Consider the following 21,775-nt stretch of genomic DNA (forward strand, 5'->3'; position numbering starts at 1 on the left):
AGAAATAAGCAGTGGGTTTTCCCCAAGTCCATTTTAATAATGGCTTATGGACTTTTCTTTTAGGAAGATATCCAAACCTTTTTTAAACCCTACTAAGCTAATTGCTTTTACCACATTCTCTGGCAATGAATTCCAGAGTTTAATTACACGTTACATTCAGGTGCAGTGGCATTTCCCTGTCCCTGAAGGGATTACACTCAAGTTTTATACCTAAGACAATTGGGGGGAGGGGAAGAGATAAGCAACTTCCCCAAGAATACAAAGAGTATCTCTGGGATTTGAACCCTGATTTCCCTGGGCTCTAACCAGTAGAAATTATTTGATAAGCAATACAGAATATTACAATGCCAGTATAAATCCTAGGAGTGGAGGACTGGCCTAGTGGTTAGAGCACCGGTCTTGCAATCCTGAGGTGGCCGATTCAAATCCCACTGCTGCTCCTTGTGATCTTGGGCAAGTCACTTAACCCTCCATTGCCTCAGGTACAAACTTAGATTGTGAGCCCTCCTGGGACAGAGAAATATCCAGAGTACCTGAATGTAACTCCTTGAGCTACTACTGAAAAAGGTGTGAGCAAAATCCAAATAAATTATTTGAGATTCTATATGGAATGTTAATTTTGCTATTCCACTAGCAACATTCCATGTGGAAGCCTGCCCTTGCAGAGAGTCTGACGTCAGACTCACAGAAACAGAAGCCTGCGCGGCCACATTGCTGATCTGCAAGGGCAGGCTTCTACATGGAATGTTGCTAGTGGAGGAGTAGCCTAGATTGCGAGCCCTCCTGGGAGAGAGAAATATCCAGCGTACCTGAATGTAACTCACCTTGAGCCACTACTGAAGAAGGTGTGAGCAAAATATAAATAAATAAAGATTCTGGAATCCTAAAGAGTGACATGATTCCATGCAGAATCTCAGAGTAGCAACACTCCATGTAGAACCCCAAAGAATAGCAAGATTCTGGAGTGGAGGAGTGGCCTAGTGGTTAGAGCACTAGTCTTTTAATCCAGAGGTGGCCAGTTCAAATCCCACTGCTGCTCCTTGTGATCACAGGCAAATCACTTAACCCTCCATTGCCTCAGGTACAAACTTAGATTGTGAGCTCTCCTGAGACAGAAATATCCAGAGTACCTGAATGTAACTCACCTTGAGCTATTACTGAAAAAAGGTGTGAGCAAAATCTAAATAAATAAAATAACTAGGTATGATCACCCCTTACTAAAGCTCATGGTGATCTTATACACAGCCGAGCAGCCCTCCCCCCCCCCCCCCCCATGCTTGCTTGCTGTGATTACTGCACAAGTTCTGTGAGATTAAAATTGTGAGCAAAACTTCTGGGTTAAGTTTGTATTAGAAGCTGTGCAGGATTTAACACACAGCTTTCTGCATGGGCCCAAAAAAACCATTACCAGTCACAATCTGCCCCTTTCCTTCTGCCTACAAGGCCCTGAGGACATCTCCCAGCTGGTAGCTCTACAAACTGACCACCTGCAGGTTATTGTTCCCTATCCACTGCAGCTTTTTCATCTTCACACTTGGGTTTTCTATCTTTCTGGGTAGCAGAGTACAGGAGTGAACGGACTCAAAGCAACCCCCCCCCCCTCCCCATTTCTTTTATGCAGACTCTTACCCCTATACTCACTACTGCTCTCTCTATCTGTGGGAAGCATGGGGGAGCCAGTGTTAGTTCAGGTCTGTGCTTATTTACTTTAAGGTGGTAGAGAATGAGAGGAATGAGAGAAGTAAACGCAGATAAAAGCCATTTGGTGCAGGTCCCTGGAACAGTTGTTGCAGTGGACTGCAGAAAGGCAGAGCCAGGCCCACCCCCCCCCCCCTACCTGTTCCACTTGTGGTGGGTAATGTTGAGCCCTCCCAAACCCCCCAAAACCCACTGTACCCACATGTAGGTGCCCCTCTTCAGCCCTTACAGCTAGGGTAATGGTGCACACTTGTGGGCAGTGGGTTTTGGGGGGGATTTGGGGGACTCAGCACACAAGGGAAGGGTGCTATGCACCTGGTTGTTTATAAAAGATGTTTGAAGTGCCCCCTAGGATGCCCGGTTGGTGTCCTGGCATGTGAGGGGGACCATTGCACTACAAATGCTGGCTCCTCCCACGGCCAAATGCCTTGGATTTCGCCGGGTTTGAGATCGCCGGCAGTTTTTTCCATTATCGCGGAAAAACAAAACTGGGGATCTCAAACCTGGCGAAATCCAAGGCATTTGGCCGGGCCACACCGTATTATCGAAAAAAAAGATGGCCAGCCATCTTTTTTGAAAATACGGTTCCGGCCAGCTGTTGCGCCGCCGCCAAAATAGATCGCCGGCGACCTATTTCGCCGGCAACGTTCGATTATTCCCCTCCATGTTAGTTAAAAAGAAAAAGGTTTTGGTGCCATTCTTGTGATTTGTTGGCATTGTTTCATATTACCATACAGAAAATCTGACTTTCACTTTTGGGTCAGGTTCTCTCTTCTTCAGGTCGGCCAGTAAGCAGGGGGGCTGCAGATACCCCCACGCTCGCAGCGTCAAAGTGAGGAAACCTTGGCCATAATGCAACAGTGACACCTAGTGGCCATACCTGGGATGGGTTCCCTTCTCAGTACCTTTCATTCATGGCAATAAGAGCTTTGGGCTCCTTTCTCAGTATCTTTCTCTCCTGGCAGAACATCCGGTTACCTTGGAATTTACGGTCCTGAATTTTCTGTACCAGCTGGATCCCATCCTTTTTGGATTTTCCCTCCATGAGCGTCTCGTTCAGCGCCATAGCATAGAGCAGAACACCATCGTAGAAACAGCCGGCAATGAAGTTCATCTACGCTCAGTAAGACACAAAGAACAGGAGAGACATCAGGAAAATGCTGCAACATCTGACCCAGAAGAGACCCCCCCCCCCCCCCAGTATAACACTCTGTATGAGTCAAACCTAGAGAATGACACGGAGATGGGGACCCGCAGTAACCGCGGGGATGGGGACAGATCCCGCAGGAACGGGGTGGGGACAGATCCCACGGGGATGGGGATAGATCCCGCAGGAACGGGGTGGGGACAGATCCCACGGGAATGGGGCAGGGATGGGGACAGAGCCCGTAAGGACGGGGACAAACTTAGTCCAGTTCATTAACAGGCTTCAAAGTAGAAAGTGACATGGGGACAGTTATTTATGTTTGAGTACTGTAGGCAATGACGTTTTATTTTTAGGAAAACAAGCAAATATGTTGGCCACAGCTAGCAAAATTTGCATGGGGGATCCTGTACATCCTGCTACCTGCACATCTTCTATTGCAGGAAGGACCGTGGAAGACAGGGGAGCTAGACTGAACCCTGAGATTGTTGATGGCTTAAAAAATCATAACAGTGCTTCAAAGGGCATATTTCTCCCCTCTAGGGCATACAGAATGGGTTGTATTTTGTACTCCTGGACATTTTAACAGTGTGAATTAGGATTCCTTCACCTATAGTTGGGGTTGGAAGGGTAGAGGGTGGTGGTGGTCGGAGGGTTATTATAGCTGCTCATTGTTATAAATGTTTTCTATTTGTAATTTATACACAACTGTTGCACAGCATATTGTTCCTTTTTATACTTTAATAAAAAGATTTAAATATAAAATCATAAGTGTTCGAGGCTTCTGCAGATGAGAACAGAGCCCACGGGGGCAGGACGGGACGAGGACAGAACCTGCGGGGACGGGGCGTGGACAGAGACAGGGCCTACGGGGATGGAGACGGGGCCTGCGGGGATGGGGTGGGGACGGAGACAGAACCCACGGGAACGGAGCAGGGATGGGGACAAATTTTATCCCTGTGTCATTCTCTAGTCAAACCCACAGATTAAAATTCTAAGAATACACTGCTGTTAGTAAGACCAGGCTTCCTCCAATTGCTTCTCAGCCTATGGATTTAACTTGGCCAAACCATGTCAATCAGTGCCAGAGGCAGGAACAAACCCTGACTCTAAATCTGGCTACAGGCTCTATGAGAGATCAGGGGGTGAATTGCAGGAGATGGAGGAGGGGGATACAGTCCACACACACTTAACAGCACATGAGGATCATTTTACAAAGCCTGTTCTGAACATAAGGCCTAGTTTACCTGCGGAAAAGGGATTTTGTAAAATGCATAGCCCCAGATGTGAATATCGAGCAGACGCATGTAAAACTGGGTTGGCAAAGTCATTGGTGCCACCCTACAGTGACGCTTATGGCTGTGATGGTCTGGAAAATCTGTCTGAGAAGAGAGGCCCCCCCCCCCCCCCGGGGCCGGGTTGAAAATGATTAGGAGGAGCTGCCCAGAAATTTAATGTAACAATTAAAATCAGGGGAGACAAAAAACTTGCAGCTAGATGATTCTGCTTACAACATCTACTGAATAATAATTTACTGGACATTGAGCTAATGATGAAATAACTTCAGATAGATGCTAGACATAACACATATTTCTAAATCAACAGCTGAAGTTAGAAGAATGACCTGAACATGTATACCCTGGAGGAAAGGAGGAACAGGGGTGATATGATACAGACGTTCAAATATTTGAAAGGTATTAATCCGCAAACGAATCTTTTCCGGAGATGGGAAGGCGGTAGAACGAGAGGACATGAAATGAGATTGAAGGGAGGCAGACTCAGAAAAGATGTCAGGAAGTATTTTTTCACGGAGAGGGTGGTGGATGCTTGGAATGCCCTCCCGCGGGAGGTGGTGGAGATGAAAACGGTAACGGAGTTCAAACATGCGTGGGATATGCATAGAGGAATCCTGTGCAGAAGGAATGGATCCTCAGAAGCTTAGCTACAATTGGGTGGCAGAGCAGGTGGGGGGAAGAGGGGTTGGTGGTTGGGAGGCGAGGATAGGGGAGGGCAGATTTTTATACGGTCTGTGCCAGAGCCGGTGATGGAAGGCGGGACAGGTGGTTGGGAGGCAGGAAAAACTGCTGGGCAGACTTATACGGTCTGTGCCCTGAGAAAGACAGGTACAAATCAAGGTAAGGTATACACATGAGTTTATCTTGGGCAGACTGGATGGACCGTGAAGGTCTTTTTCTGCCGTCATCTACTATGTTACTATGTTACTATGTAACACAGAATTAGGCTGTGCCCATGATCCCATTGCTTTTGGGAAATCATAGCTTTGTCAGCATTAAGTGACTCAAGATCCGATGCCTGACCAGACTCTTGACGTGAATTAGAAAGTTAAAATATAGGTCAGATTGTTACTAATATGCTGGATGGACATCTGCTGACATATTCTGATATTACAACGATTTTCCATGATTCTGCTGAACTTTCATAAGAAAGGTAATGATTAGTGAGTAATGTTTTCCATATAACATGTGATGCTGAGAACATGTGATTCCTGAATCTAAGGGCGCCCATCTCAGAGGAAGGCGCCACGAAGGGGCGGGGCCAACCGTATTTTCAAACGAGATGCACGTCCATCTTTTGTTTCGAAAATACGGTTGGGGCTGGCCAAATGTCAGAGATGGCCGGGTTTGAGATGGCCTGCATCGGTTTTCGCTGATAATGGAAACCGAGGCCGGCCATCTCAAACCCAGCCAAATCCAAGGCATTTGGTCGTGGGAGGGGCCAGCATTTGTAGTGCACTGGTCCCCCTGACATGCCAGGACACCAACCGGGCACCCTAGGGGGCACTGCAGTGGACTTCACAAATTGATCTCAGGTGCATAGCTCTCTTACCTTGGGTGCTGAGCCCCCAAACCCCACTACCCACAACTATACACCACTACCATAGCCCTAAGGGGTGAAGGGGGGCACCTACATGTGGGTACAGTGGGTTTCTGGTGGGTTTTGAAGGGCTCACATTTTCCACCACAAGTGAAACAGGTAGGGGGAGGTGGGCCTGGGTCCGCCTGCCTGAAGTCCACTGCACCCACTAAAACTGCTCCAGGGACATGTATACTGCTGCGATGGACCTGAGTATGACATTTGAGGCTGGCAAAAAAAAGTTTTTAAAGTTGTTTTTTTGAGGGTGGGAGGGGGTTAGTGACCACTGGGGGATTCAGGGGAGGTGATCTCCGATTCCCTCCGGTGTCATCTGGTCAGGTCAGGCACTTTTTTGGGACTTGGACCTGAAAAAAAGGGACCAAATAAAGTGGACCAAATTCTCGCCAGGGACGCCCTTCTTTTTTCCATTATCGGGCGAAGCCAGCCATCTCAAAGCACGCCCCCGTCCCGCATTCGCTACCCTACCGAAACGCCCCCTTGTAGTTTGGACGGCTTCGTGACGGAAAGCAGTTGGCACCAGCAAAAATCGACTTTCGATTATACCGATTTGGCCGACTTTAGGAGATGGCCGGCCATCTCCCAATTTGTGTCGGAAGATGGTCGGCGATCTCTTTCAAAAATAAGCTGGCTAGTCTACCTTTATAAAATTAGTTTCAAATAAATGTCTTTTTTAAGGTTTCACATAAGCATCTTGTTATATAACTACCTCCCCCCCCCCCCCCCCAACATACACACACATAAAACCATGCTAGTACAAGGATATCACTAAATGTCAGATCCTGCTGTGGGAGGAGGGAATCTGAGCAAGCACCAGGGTTTGGAGAGGAGAGAGGGGAGAAAGGTGGCAGGATTGGGGTTGGGAGATAGAAGGAATGGAGGGCAGGTAGGGATGAGGCTGGGAGGCAGGAGGCACAGTGTGAGGCAGAAGACTGGGCGAGAAGAGGGAGAAACAGAAGAGAGAGCAAGAGAGACGGCTGTGAAATCTTCAGTGCCATCCTCCCTAATCATAGCTCTGTTTTATTTCCAAACTGAGTTCCCGGAAACCTCTTCTTTGTATTTTCTGTTGTTGACTGGATTGTAATCTCCCAGGAGCAGAGAGTCTCTCCAGTGTGTCTGTGTACAGTGGGTTAGGCCGAAGCCAGCATTCCTCCCCCTGAGGGTCACCTGAACCTAGCCAAAAAGCACCTGGAAACCCTTGGCACTTGGAGCGAGGGCCCTGGGAAGATCGGGGTGGACATGGGAGTCACCCCGGATACAGATGTGAGGAAATGCAGAAGGGCTGTAAGTCCTCCACAGCACCTGGTGGGAGTGCTGGGCACCTAGAGCGGAGGCCCTGAGTGGAGCGGAGTGGACCTGGGACTCACCCCGGAGAAGGCTGTAAGGGATATGCAGATGAGCTGCAAGTCCTTCACAGCACCTGAAAGGCAGCCAGTGGTAGAGCTGGGCTAGTCCCTAACACTTCTGCAGTAGTAGCGATGGCAGCCCTTCACCAGCTCTCACAGCTTTGGACCCATCCCCCCTCCCTTTTCTACCAGGCTTCTGGTGCTCTGGAAACCCTCTGCAGTCTCCTTTACAGTGAACAGGGCCCCTCCCTGGTGCTTACAGCTTTGAACTAGTAGGAATGAGCTGAACCATGTGTCAGATGAGTGCTTGATCTATTCGCCGCATTACAGATCTGCAACACTAAATAGACTGAGGTTCCCAGGGGTTACTGCAGAATGCCATTCTCCAAGGCCATTAAGGATTCCTCCTGTAAATGGCAGATCCCCTGGCACAGGCCACCCAACATGTGATCCTTCCCTGTTTGTTTACAGACATTTCTCAATGCAGGAGGCTGCTTACAGGGGATTCTTATCTCAGATGTGAATTTAACCACTAGCAGACTGTCAAAATCTGCAGTCCCTTCAAATGCACTACCTGAGAGGTATAAAGACTGTAGGAAGCTTGTTTCAGAGGAAAGAATGCTCTAGAACACTGCTTTTCACTGGTGGCCAGCATCGCTCCTCAGTGCGGCCCACAGGGCCCCCACCTTTTCCTCAGACTATTTAATATCTGTACCACACAGATCTCTCTCTTAAATGTTCTATTCTAGAGCACCTGGAAAACCCGCTCCCATAGAAAAGTGTTGGGCCATTTTATTGGAGGAGGGGGGTATTTTTCTTGAATCTTGAGTCCAATTTGCCCACTTTGGAACCCTGTGAGGCTTTTCACTGGCTTTTCTTACTTGCCAAGTGTCATCCCGTTCCATTAGAAGCTGGAAATCCAGCTCCCATAGCAATGGACAGTTGATGGAAAGCTACGTTCCTGCCGTTTTCTTTAAATGTTTCTGTTGCTTCACAATTAGTAATAACAGTATGGGCGGTCTTGAAAGAAAGCAAGACTAAACTGTGGATTTCTAGGAGAGAATTTTTCCTGGTCTTCTTCTATTTAGAGGGTCTGGACAGTTTGGAACAGGCACATATTTAGAATAACTGTAAACGTCAAAAAATAGGGCTTGGACAGTCTTCCAAAAGTTATCAACGATAAAATGTACTAGGATATCCAAATACTGGTTGTGCGTGATGCAATGTTTTGAACGAGGAAAAAGCCTCAAATGCCAAGGAGAACTCCTTCATTGGAACACCAACTTAAGGGAGCCCCCTTTCATTCATCATGGGCTAAAAACCTCTTAAATTGCAATTTCACACTTGAACCAATTGATTTAAATCTTAACGGTTCTAAGTTGCACTTATCTCAACAGCTTTGTGGTCGTGTCTCACACCCTCCACCTGCCTGAAGTGCACTGCACCCACTAAATACTGCTCCAGGGACTGGCATACTGCTGCCAGAGGATGCGGTAAAGGCGGTTAGCGTATCTGGGTTTAAAAAAGGTTTGGACAAGTTCCTGGAGGAAAAGTCCATTGTCTGCTATTGAGACAGACGTGGGGGAAGCCACTGTTTACCCCAGGATTGGTAGCATGGAACGTTGCCATGATTTGGGTTTCTGCCAGGTACTTGTGACCTGGCTTGGCCACTGTTGGAAGCAGAATACTGGACTAGATGGACCATTGGTCTGACCCAGTACGGCTACTCTTATGTTCTTATTCAGCCAAGATAGCCACACTATCTCACACTGAATATTAGCGCTTAGCCGGCTTTAGGCTATTTAACTGTCCAGGAGCTAATCCTTGGCTGGTTAAATAGCCCTGAATATCAAATGGATTGTGCTTTGTGTACTATCTACTAACTAAAGACACTAAGAGGGGCATTTTTGAAAGAAACATCTATGTTTGGATTTGGACGTCTTTGTAAAGCGTCCAAATCCAGGGGCGGGGAAAACCGCATTTTCGAAAAAAGATAGGTGTCCATCTTTCGTTTCGAAAATACCAAGGACGTCCTTGAATTTGGATATCCCTAGACATGGACGTCTTTGACTTTTGGTGATTTTCGAAACCAAAGACGTCCATGTCAAAAACGTCCAAATGCAAGCCATTTGGACGTGGGAGGAGCCAGCATTTCTAGTGCACTGGTCCCCCTGACAAGCCAGGACACAAACCGGGCACCCTAGGGGGCACTGCAGTGGACTTCATAAAATGCTCCAGCTACATAGTTCCCTTACCTTGTGTGCTGAGCCCCCCAACCCCTCCCACCCACCCCCCAAAACCCACTACCCCAACTGTACACCACTACCATAGCCCTTACAGGTGAAGGGGGGCACCTATATGTGGGTACAGTGGGTTTCTGATGGGTTTTGGAGGGATCGCTGTTTCCTCCACAAATGTAACGGGGGGGGGGGGGGGTATGGGCCTGGGTCCGCACTGCAGTACCCACTAAAACTGCTCCAGGGACTTGCATACGCTGTCATGGACCTGAGTATGACATCTGAGGCTGGCTTGAAATATTTTTAAAGATTTCTTTGAGGGTGGGAGGGGGTTAGTGACCACTGGGGGAGTAATGGGAAGTCATCCCCGATTCCCTCCGGTGGTCATCTGGTCATTTTGGGCACCTTTTTGTGCCTTATTCGTAAAAAAAACATATCTGGGTGAAAACGTCCAAGTTTTACTTTAGGATATCCTTGCTTTTTTCAATTATGGCTCAAAGTCGTCCAAGTCTTAAACACACCCAAATCCCGCCTCTGACACGCCCCCTTGAAATTTGGATGTTCTTACAACGGTCTGCAGTTGGAGATGTCCAAAATCGGGTTTTGATTATACTGATTTGGACGTGCCTGGGAGATGGATGTCCATGTTCTGATTTATGTCGAAAGATGGACGTCCATCTCTTTCGAAAATGAGCCTGTAAGGGGCCCTTTTATTAAAATTTAGTGCGCTAATGGGCATTAACGTATGCTAAGTGCCACGTGGCTCATTTAATGTGCGCTGTCTGTTAGTGTACACGAAGGTTTCGTAAAATGGCCTCTAAGAGACTTCCAGAGCAGCTCTCCTCTGAAGAAGAGGTCCCGAGAGACAGATGCTGTACAAAGACTTTCACCAGACACTTCCTGCAGCCCAGAATAAGTACATAAGTATTGCCATACTGGGAAAGACCAAAGGTCCATCAAGCCCAGCATCCTGTTTCCAACAGTGGCCAATCCAGGTCACAAATACCTGGCAAGGTCCCAAAAAAGTACAAAACATTTTATACTGCTTAACTCAGAAATAGTGGATTTTCCCCAAGTCCATTTAATAATGGTCTATGGACTTTTCCTTTTAGGAAGCTGTCCAAACCTTTTTTGAAACTCTGCTAAGCTAACCGCCTTTACCACATTCTCTGGCAACGAATTCCAGAGTTTAATTACACGTTGAGTGAAGAAAAGTTTTCTCTGATTCGTTTTAAATTTACTACATTGTAGCTTCATCGCATGCCCCCTAGTCCTAGTATTTTTGGAAAGCATGAACAGATGCTTCATATCTACCCGTTCAACTCCACTCATTATTTTATAGACCTCTATCATATCTCCCCTCAGCCGCCTTTTCTCCAAGCTGAAGAGCCCCAGCCGCTTTAGCCTTTCCTCATAGGGAAGTCGTCCCATCCCCTTTATCATTTTCATCGACTTTCTCTGCATCTTTTCTGATTCCTAAGAAATCTAACAGAGACCGTAAGGGATTGAACATATTGTCTGCTGTTATCTCCTCCTGAATATAGTAGATACTAAAGTTGTCTCATGTTTTTTTGCCTGAAGAAATTCGAGTTAAGTAAACCCTTGGTTCAGAATGTAATATTCTGACCTGGACTGACTTTTTGGATGCAAGATGAGTGGTGAGCGAGTGGACTGCTGTGCCATTAGGCCTCCTAGTGTAAACTGGTCCCCGCTCTGAGCTCCCTACAAGATAAAAAAAATAGACTTAAGTAATCTGCCCTGATGCTCACCAGGCAAGAAAGGGTTATGTGAAAAAATGAGACAGCTGGTGACGCTTCTGTCAAGGAGGAAGAAGAGCTTACATAAAGGCTATTTAAAAGGAGACAGCTGGTGAGTCTCCTGTCAGGGAGGAAGGACAGCTAGGGATTGTAAAAGGAGACAGCTGGTGAGTCTCCTGTCAGGGAACAAGATGACGGCTGGCTGTACAAGGAGTCAGTTGGTAGCCTGAAAATGGGAAGGAGATGAGGGCTGGGTGTAAGAAGGATTCTAACCCAGAGGAAAAGTTTGCAGTTTTGTTCATTTTCCCACGCCAGGGGTTCTCAACCCAGTTCCCGGGACCCACCCAGCCAGTCTGGTTTTCAGAATATCCACAATGAATATGCATCAGATACACTTGGATGAACTGCTTCCATTGCATGTCAATTTATGTCATGTGGATCAGGGGCGTAGCCAGACCTTACATTAGGAGGGGGCCAGAGCCCGAGGTTGGGGGTACATTTTGAATGCCGCCCTGCTGCCACCCCCCCTCACCACCACGCCTCACCTCACCTCTCCCCCGCCTCGTGCCTTCTCGCACCCCATCGCCTCCTCGCACCCCCCTCGCCTTGCAAATACCTTTTGCAGGCGGAAGTCCCCAACCCCACCCCCTCAGCCGAAGCCTTCCTTCAGTGCCGTCTCAGGCGCAGCCGCGTTCCTGCCCTGCTCTTCTTGCTCCTCCTGTCCTTTGCACGCTGATCCGCCTTCTGACTTTCACGTAAAGGAGCGCCAGCATGCACAGGACAGGAGGAGCAAGAAGAGCAGGGCAGGAACGCAGCTGCACCGGAGATGGCGCTGAAGAAGACTTTGGCTGGCAGGGGTTGGAGACCCCTACCAGCCAAACCAGGGTCCCGGACATAATTTGCGGGGTCCCACGCCTATGTAGCTACACCCCTGCTGTGGATACCCTCCTAGGTGAGTCTCAAGGACTGGGCTGAGAAGCACGGCCCTAAGGAATCAGGAGCTTTACTAATAGGCTGAGCAGTCTGGCTTACTGTGTGCATACTGACGAGCACTTGGACGACTTTACCTGGTCCTGTTTTTCTTACGACCAAGGCACAAAAAGATGGCCAAAATGACCAGGTGTCCACTGGAGAGAATCGGGGATCACCTCCCCTGACTCCCTCAGTGGTCACTAACCCCCTCCCACCCTCAAAAAACATCTTTAAAAATTTTGTGCCAGCCTCAAACGTCATAGGTCCATCACAGCTGTATGCAGGTCCCTGGAGCAGTTTTAGTGGGTGCAGTGCACTTCAGGCAGGTGGACCCAGGCCCATCCCCCCTACCTGTTACACTTGTGGTGGTAAATGTGAGCCCTCCGAAACCCACTATACCCACATCTAGGTGCCCCCCTTCACCCCCAAGGGCTTTGGTAGTGGTGTACAGATGTGGGTAGTGGGTTTTGGGGGGGCTCAGCACACAAGGTAGGAGAGCTATGTACCTGGGAGCAATTTCTGAAGTCCACTGCAGTGCCCCCTAGGATGCCCGGTTGGTGTACTGGCATGTCAGGGGGACCTGTGCACTACGAATGCTGGCTCCTCCCACAACCAAAGGGCTTGCATTTGGTTGTTTCTGAGATGGGCGTCCTTGGTTTCCATTATCACCGAAAACCAGAAATGACTAAGTCTAGGGACAACCATCTCTAAGGACGAGCTAAATGTCAAGATTTGGGCGTCCCCGACCGTATTATCGAAACTAAAGATGGATGTCCATCTTGTTTCGATAATACGGGTTTCCCTGCCCCTCCACCGGGACGTTTTGTGAGGACTTCCTCAGCAAAATTTGGGCGTCCCTTTCGATTATGCCCCTCATACCATAGTAGATGACGGCAGATAAAGACCTGTACGGTCCATCCAGTCTGCCCAACAAGATAAACTCATATGTGCTACATTATATGTATATGGGACGGTGTCAAAGACTGAAACTGAGCAGACTGGTGCTTTCCTCAATTTCACTGTACTTTCAATAAGGCTATACAAATTGAACCTGGAGCTTCCAACAAACAGATAAGTGTTGGGATGTCTTTGAGATTTGATTAGTTGAAAGATTAAGTGGGGGCTAGAAGCCTGTGTCTTCCTCAAAGACATTGATATTATTCAGTTGATCTAAATCTTTGCCTGTATTAGGGGCCCAGGCTATAATTGGTGATTGGGAGGTATGTAAAGTCCACCGGGTTCTCAAGGGAGGTGTTCATTTTGTTTAACTCTTGTAGTTAGTGTTGGAGAAGGAGAGTTTTTATACCATTCGTTTTTCTCATGTAGTTATGAGTTTTTGCGTTTGGTTTTTTTTCTCTTTCTGTCTCCACACTGGAACCAATGATATTATTTTACTCTTCCTAATAATAGTGGATTAAGCAAATGTTGCAATGTATTCCCTATGAAGAGATTTGAGGTTCCTTGTTGATTTATTAAAAACGATCCTGATTGTGGGTTTTAGGAGTTACAAAGTGATACACCTTCAAAACCATTATTTCAAACCTATTTGGTATTTTAGAACTTGATTTATCCATGCCATTTTCTAGGCATAGGCCGTAGAAGTCTGTCCAGCACTAGCCCCGCCTCCCATCCACCGATGCTGCCACCCAATCTCTGATAAGCTTCTGGGGATCCTTTCCTTCTGAACAGGATTCCTCTATGTTTATCCCACGCATGTTTGAATTCTGTTACCGTTTTGATCTCCACCACCTCCCGTGGGAGGGTATTCCAAGCATCCACCACTCTCTCCGTAAAAAAATACTTCCTGACATTTTTCTTGAGTCTGCCCCCCTTCAATCTCATTTCATGTCCTCTAGTTCTACCGCCTTCCCGTCTCCGGAAAAGGTTCATACATAGTAACATAGTAGGTGACGGCAGAAAAAGACCTGTACGGTCCATCCAGTCTGCCCAACAAGATAAACTCATATGTGCTACTTTATATGTATACCTGACCTTGATTTGTATCTACCATTTTCAGGGCACAGACCGTAGAAGTCTGCCCAGCACTAGCCCCGCCTCCCAACGTCCTGTCACGGTAGCAGCTAACGAAAATTGTATGCAAAGTCAATATAATGAGCTAATTACCATACAAATGTACATGCAAAGTGATGTAGAGCTGTTCTCCGAGCGATGCGAACAAGCAGCCCCTACCTTTACCGTGGAAAATTTAATGGGAGGTCTGAAGCTGTCGGTCCTGACAGTTCTTCACTGTCCCCAGTAGGAGAAGGGGAGACTGGATGGATCATGCAGGTCTTTTTCTGCTGTCATCTACTATGTTACTATGTTAAACACGACACACCAGAGCTTTTCCACACATGCTATGCGAATCCTCGATCTGTTTCTTTACCCCTGGAGGCAGATTGCTTTCGCTGCTGTTGATTATTTGCATTTTATGTACGTTTACCTTTCCCCCAGCTCACTGATGTTTTAAATCCAGTGTATTTGTTTTTTTTTGGGGGGGGCACATTTCCACCATCCACAATCCCCTGTTCCTTCTCATTTCACAACCCCTCCCCAGCTCTTCCACCCTTCACCACTTTTCTGCACCCTCACACCCCCCCAAGCCTATTTAACAAAACCCTAGTCATACTCCCTACAAAATTAGTTAGCCCCTGCATCCCTAAGTTTATGCTTTTCTACTTTCCCACCCTCCTTGTCTCCTCATTTATTCCCTCCTTAAACTCTTTCCTTTCATCTGTTCTATCTCCTTCATTCCTCATCTCTCCTTCCATCCCCTTCCCCTTTTTCCCCAATGGCTGTCTTATCCAACTCTCTTCTCCCCTTCTACCACTCTCCCTCAAGCTTTCCTCACATCACCACCCCAACCTTCCTGCTTCCAATGTAGAAGGACAGCCCAAGCATCAGTATGTCATGCTGTCTGCTCTCTAGCTCTCTGCAATGCAAAAAACAGAGCAGTTACCCTGAGGGTGAGCTGCAGAGACTTTGAGCATGTAGATTACTATTGGTCACTGTAGACCTTTCCTTTCTGTCATGTGTTCACTTCCAAACAAGAAACATCATGTGAGCAGATGAGAATACAATCTCTGAATTCCAATGACCTGCATTACAGGCAATTTTGGTTCGTTTGTGGATTAATACCTTTCAAATATTTGAACGTCTGTATCATATCACCCCTGTTTCTTCTTTCCTCTAGAGTATACATGTTTAGGTCTGCAAGTCTCTCCTCATACGTCTTGGAATGCAAATCCCATACTGTTCTCGTAGCTTTTCTTTGCACCGCTTCCATTTTTTTAACATCCTTCGCAAGGTACGGCCTCCAAAACTGAACACAATACTCCAGGTGGGGCCTCACCAACGATTTATACAGAAGCATCAACACCTCCTTTCTTCTGCTGGTCACACCTCTCTCTATACAGCCTAACAACCTTCTAGCTATGGCCACCGCCTTGTCACACTGTTTCGTCGCCTTCAGATCCTCAGATACTATCACCCCAAGATCCCTCTCCCCGTCCGTTCCTATCAGACTCTCACCGCCTAACACATACGTCTCCCATGGATTTCTACTCCCTAAGTAGAAATCCATGGGTGATGAGACAGGGATGATGAGAGTGTTATCCACAGAGTTAGAAAATAGGGGAAGAGGACAGGTAGGTTTTGGGGGAAAGACAAGAAGCTCGGTCTTGGCCATGTTCAGCTTCAGGTGGGACATCCAGGCAGCAATGTCAAGACGAGCAGGTCTGGACTCCTGCTGAAATTGTAGGTCTAGTGAGGTAGATCTGGAAGTCATTAGCATAAAGGTGATATTGAAAAGTATGGCAGGAAAGCGGAGCACAAGGGAACAGGTGCACAGAGGGAAGAGAAGAAGTCCCAAGACAGAGGTAGACCAACTGATAAATGGATCACAAGCGCCAGCTCACCCCAATATCTTTCAGAGCTGCCAAGGGGTCCCAATTTTTGAGAGGGAGATTTTAGTACACGCCCCTGCCCTGCCCCAATTTGCATTGGCTCCACCCACTCTACATGGTTCTGCCCCCTGGCACACCTCAAACCTGCAGCCATTTCAGAAAATATTTTATTTAATAGCCTAATACCCTTTTCAATTAGCTTTCAGAGGTCAAAACCTTCTGCCTCAGGTCAGTATAATGCTGTTATGGTATCCTCTCCTAACCTGAGGAAGGAAGTGTTGGTCTCTGAAAGCTAATCAAAAATGTTTTAAAATCAGTGAAGGTACCACCTTATTTTCTGTTTTGTGTTTTATTTGCATTTATTAAACTTCATTAACACAGCTAACACATTACTTTATCCTAAATTAAAAATAAAATTATTTTCTTTACCTTTGTTGTCTGGCCATTTACTTTTTCTAATTGTGTTGCTCCCAGTCTCTTGATTCTGCTTTCCTTCGCCTTTCTCTTGCCAGGGTTTTCTGCCATTCATCATTTTCTCTCCTTTTTTCTTTGTTTTCTTCAATATTTTTCTGCCTCTCTCTCTGCCCAGATTTAATTCATTCTTACTATCCATTCTTTAATTTCCTTCATCTACCTATGACTTTTCATCTTTTCCTCACCCATGTTCTCCACATGCCCCTTCCTCTTATTCTCCAGTCTTTCACTACTGTGTCCTCTCCCCCATTCCATCCAGCAGCTCCCCTCTTTCTTTCCCCATCCCTCTGGTGTCTCCCCTCTTTCTCTCCCCATCCTTCCATCCAGCGTCTCCTTTTTCTCCCTACCCTTCCTTCCAGGGTCTTCCCTCTTTCTCTCCCCATCTTTCCACCCATCTACCCTCTCTCCTGATCCTTCCATCTAGTGTCTCTCTCTCTCCCCCTCCTTCTATCCAGTGTCTCTCTCTCCACCCTTTTCTGTTCAGTGTCCCCTCTCTCTCTCTCTCTCTCTCCACATCCTTTCAGTCTCTCCCTTTTCTCTCTGCATCCTTTCATCCATCTCCCCTCTTTCTCTCCCTATCCTTCTATCCAGCGTCTTTCTCTCCCCATCCTTCTATCCGTTTTCCCTCTCTCTCCCCATCCTTCCATCTTCCCTCTATCCCTCCTCACCCTTCCATCCGTCTACCCCCTCTCCCGATCCTTCCATCCGTCTACCCCCCCCCCCCCCGATCCTTCCATCCAGTGTCTCTCTCTCTCTCTCTCTATCCCCTTTTTTCCATCCAGTCTCTCTCTCTCTACCCTTTTCCATTCATCATGTCACTCCTCTCTCTCCCCATCCTTCAATGTCTCTCCTGTTTCTCTCCCTACCCCTTCCTTCCAGTGTCTTCCCTCTTTCTGCTCTCAGCAAGGATCCCCCCTTTCTCCTCATCTTCAGCAGCTTCTCTCTTTCTCCAGCCCTTCTCCATGTCCCCTCCTTCTCTCCCCATCTTCCCACTCTCTCCATTCTACCTGCCTCCCCTTCCACCCGATAATCATTTCCTGGCCACTGCCGCTTGTCCTGTTGAGCAGCAGTGGCCGTGACAAAAAAATGAAAAAGAGCTAACAAACAAAAACATTAAAAAAGCAAGCGCGGGGCCGCAGCAGCCTTCAAGCATGGGCTGTCGGCGCTGCAGCCACTCCTCTCTCTGTCCCCGGAGCGGAGCAGGAAGTCGATGTCAACTTCCTGCTCCTCCGGGGGCACAGAGAGAAGAGAGGAGTGGCTGTAGAGCCGACAGCCCATGCTTGAAGGCTGCTGCGGCCCCGCGCTTGCTTTTTAAATTTTTTTTTTGGTCACTGCCACTGCTGCTGAAGAGGGGAAGAGGCAGTGGCCAGGAAATGAATACCGGGTGGAAGGGGGAGCTGCCGATGCCGTGTCTCAGCAGAAGACTTTCCTGCTTTGGCGGGAGTGCGGGAGATGACCCGCTGAATGTGGGAGACTTGACAGGTCTGATCTTTCCCTGTAAGTCTGTAGATCTGGGGCAGCCACCTCCATGCTGCAGGACTGCAGGAAAACACAGGAAGGAGGTGCTTCTGTATCCTAGCTACTGCTCCCGCCTCCCCCTGTAGCCTGTTGGCGGCCTGTGTCTGTCCAATAGGCTGCTGCAGGGGGAGGAGGGACTTGCTGTAACCTAGCAGCTGCCAGTAGGGAAGGCAAGTACCGCAGACGGACAGATTCACATAACTTTATTGGCATGACAATTTGACCTATGTTGTCCCAGTACTGGGAGAGGAAGAAAAGGGGACAAGGAAGGGGTGATGGGGACAGGGACTGATAGTGGGAGAGGACTAGAAACAGGCTGTGAGGGGTAAAAGGAATTCAGGAAGAGAACATGGACTGTGTGGGAAAAGGAGACATTACTACTGCTTATCATTTCTATAGCGCTACTAGACGTACGCAGTGCTGAACACTTGAACATGAAGAGAGTCCCTGTTCCACAGAGCTTACAATCTAATTAGGACAGACAAACAGGACAAACAAGAGATAAGGGAATATTAAAGTGAGGATGATAAAATAAGGGTTCTGAACATGATCTAGGAGAGAGGGAGAAGAGCAGACAGATAGGACCCGACCCTCTAATCTTCAGGTACTACGGACGATTTTTATGACAGATCAGCAGAGAAATATAGAATAGGAGAGTGGAATAGGAACGGGGGGGGGGGGGGGTGTTATTAAGCATCCTATCCCCCCCCCCAAAAAAAAAAAAGTCAAACTGCACTGGGAGAAAGAAGTGAGGGAAAAACAGAACAAGAAGTCATGAAGTTGGGAAGGGACTGAGAAAGAAGTGGGGATGGTCTGAGAGAACAGAGCGTGTAGGGAAGAGGGAATACTGAGGATTGGCTGGGAGGGGGAGAATATGGGTTTTATAGATGGGCCAGGGTGGATTTGAAGGCATAGCGTCAGTGCCGTAGCGAGGGTGCCTGACACCCGGGGCGGGTCGCCGCTGCGCACCCCCCCGGGTGCAGGGCACGGCACCCCCCCCCCCTCTGGAGCGCACCCCCCCCCCTGAAACGCACCCTACCTTTCAGCGGGGGGGGGCAGGCGGGAGGGCCGATCCACCCCCAGTGCAAGTCACTGGGAGCTGCGTCGGCTCTGCTGCTTCCCTGCTTTCTCTGCCCCAGAACAGGAAGTAACCTGTTCCGGGGCAGAAAGAACAGGGAACCAGCGAGCCGACACCCCCCCAGCGCGTGCACCCGGGGCGGACCGCCCCACCGCCCCCCCTTCCTACGCCACTGCATAGCGTGAGTGTGGTGTAATGAGCTGGGAGTAGGATGACTTGGGATTGAGGAGAAAGAGAGACTGGTGGGACTTGCAGTGATACCCCTAGTATTTCTTTTATCTATAAGTCGTCCCTAGCTGTGCTCTTCATTTAAAGACAGCAGCTCACCATGCTTTAACTTCCTTTATATGCACTTGGCAATCTGCTGAGTTGAGCACCCCAATCACTTTCAAAACTTGATTCCTATGAATGGAATAGCAGTGGAAGAGGATCTCCTGTGTGGAAAGAGAATGGAACCAAACAAACTTAGCACTGCTTAGATGGCAACTCTAGTATTTGGGAAACAAAGCCAGTGCTGGCCAAACATTTACAGTCTGTGCCCTGATTATAGCTGGACAGATTTGGATGTGCTGGAGTGGGGCTTTGATGGCAGCTCCAGTAGTTGGGGAGCAAGGCCAGTGCTAGGCAAATCTCTATGGCCTGTGCCCTGAAAATGGCAAGGACTTGTTCAGCGGACTGGATGGACCACATGGGTCTTTATCTGCCATCATCTACTATGTTACTATGGGCTGGATTCAGTAAATGGTGCTCAAAATTCAGCACTGAACTGTATTCCATAGTGGGCATTCTGAGATCGGTGCTGTGACAAAACAGTGGGTTTGTAAGCCTATACACTGTATTATTTCTTGAAGTGTATTTCTTTAGTTTGGCCAGCAGGTGGTGCATGTTTTATGTTTAAAGCTGTTACAGAGAAATGACTGTAACACAAAGAGGAAGTAACCTGCAGTGATGTTGTTCTGAGCTCTGATTGGCCCAGGAGCTCAAATTCAGTCTGGAAATACTGGATTTTTCTCCAATCTCAGTTTGAAAGACCTCTTTACTGAGATCCTGGGACAGTTATATTCAGTAACCTGTGAGCAGCTATATTTCCTGTACTTCCCAGGCACTATCAAGGTAGTGATAAAATGTTTAGATAGTTTTATAATTGATCCTTATTCAGTTACCTGTTATTTTCCATCTGTTTTTATAATTCACTGTTCAATATTTTTTTATGACAATAAACCTTTTTTAGTTTATTGACTCTGCTTGACTAGACTGATTAAGAATCCTAGTGATTTGTGTGTTGGGTCTGTGAGTGCTTTCTAGGAACTGTGGGACCACTGGGAGTGTGGCCCCAGTAACCTAAAAATTACCAGGGATAACGAGAGCGGGAGACTCACCCAGAGGTGGTTGGGACCCAGTTGGTGGGAGGAGGGTGCTAGTATATAGCACACGCCCAGGTGCAGGCAGACCTGAGCAGTGCTAGGGACAGACCCTCTACATGGCTGTAGGGTTAGTCCCAGGTGGGTGGCTAGGCGTTTCATAACAGGTGCCCTTTATAGAATAGCGCATAGAGCTGGTATCCGCACTCAACTGCCCATGCCCCTCCTAAGGCCACACCCCCTTTGCAAATCTTTGCAGAAACACTTAGGTGCTATTCTATAAATGGGCATGCAAGTGTGTTTTAGTGTGGATCTACCATTTTTACCCTGTTTCGACATCTTGCATCCATTAGAATGCTTTTCTGTGATAAAAATTGGTGAAGAAGTAGCGTCCAGTGTTTGGCAACATATATAGAATTCTCCTGCATATTTACTATATTATAAGAGCATAAACTAAAGGTGCGATGGGAGAAAGAAGAAAAACAAGACAGAACAGAGCCCTGAAATCTACATGAAGACAGTGTAACAAGGAGTAGGTGGTGATCAACAGTGTCGAAAGCAACAGATAGGTCAACGAGGATGAAGATTGAGGAATGGCCCTTGGATCTAGCCAAGAATAGGTCATTGGAGACTTGGCAAGGACTGTTTCTGTAGAATGTAGAGGATCAAGAATAGGTTGAGATGAAAGAAAAAGGCAGCAGTGAACAGCATGTTTTGTGGATGCAAAAGGGACGAAGAAGATGGGATGATAGTTGGAAAGGCTGGTAGGGTCCAATGAAGGTTTATTTGAGCATGTTTGAAGGCCTTAGGAACAGTTGTAGTAGAAAGTGATAGGTTGAGAATATTAGAGGTAGAAGTGATAACAGTAGGGGAGATATAGCCGAGTAGATGGATATAAATGGATCAAAGAAATAGGTATTGAGTTTGGAGAATGTGTGAATGAAGTAAGAGAAAGAGAAGTGGAAGTAACCGGTAGAGAACTGAAGATTAACCTTGTGAACCTTGTCTTGGAAGTACTCGGCCATAGTCTGGGCAGAAACTGAAGGGGAAATGGAGGCCCTTTGAAGAGGGAGTTCAATGTGACAAAGAGACGGCAAGGTGCAGCAAAGATGCTATTTTGTTTTCATTTTATGCATTTTGTTTGCTTGTTGTGAAAAGGATTGATACGTATTTTATTTGTTGTGTATGTTTTTTCTTTGTGTGTAGGGTTTTTGGGATTTTTAGCAAGGTGTATGTTCAGTGCCGTAGCGAGGGCTAATGACACCCGGGGCGGGTCGCCGCTGCGCACCCCCCCCCCGGGTGCAGCACGGCATGACCCCCTCCCCCCTCCGGAGCGAACCCCCCCCCCGGACCGCATTCTTACCTGCGGGAGGGCCGATCCGTCCTGAGTGCA

The 21,775-nt window shown here is 47.6% G+C and overlaps 1 protein-coding gene across 3 annotated transcripts in view; it reads right to left on the reverse strand.

Moving 5' to 3' along the window:
- The window catches only part of NPR2 (natriuretic peptide receptor 2), a 328,510-nt gene that overhangs the window by 108,063 nt on the left and 198,672 nt on the right, over window positions 1–21,775 (reverse strand). For all 3 annotated transcript variants that reach the window (XM_030192798.1, XM_030192797.1, XM_030192799.1), the window contains exon 4: window positions 2,677–2,812. In XM_030192798.1, the coding sequence (XP_030048658.1) occupies window positions 2,677–2,812 (136 nt within the window). The remainder of the gene's footprint in view (window positions 1–2,676; window positions 2,813–21,775) is intronic.

Source organism: Microcaecilia unicolor, chromosome 2 (assembly GCF_901765095.1).
Source record: "Microcaecilia unicolor chromosome 2, aMicUni1.1, whole genome shotgun sequence".
Taxonomy (NCBI): domain Eukaryota; kingdom Metazoa; phylum Chordata; class Amphibia; order Gymnophiona; family Siphonopidae; genus Microcaecilia; species Microcaecilia unicolor.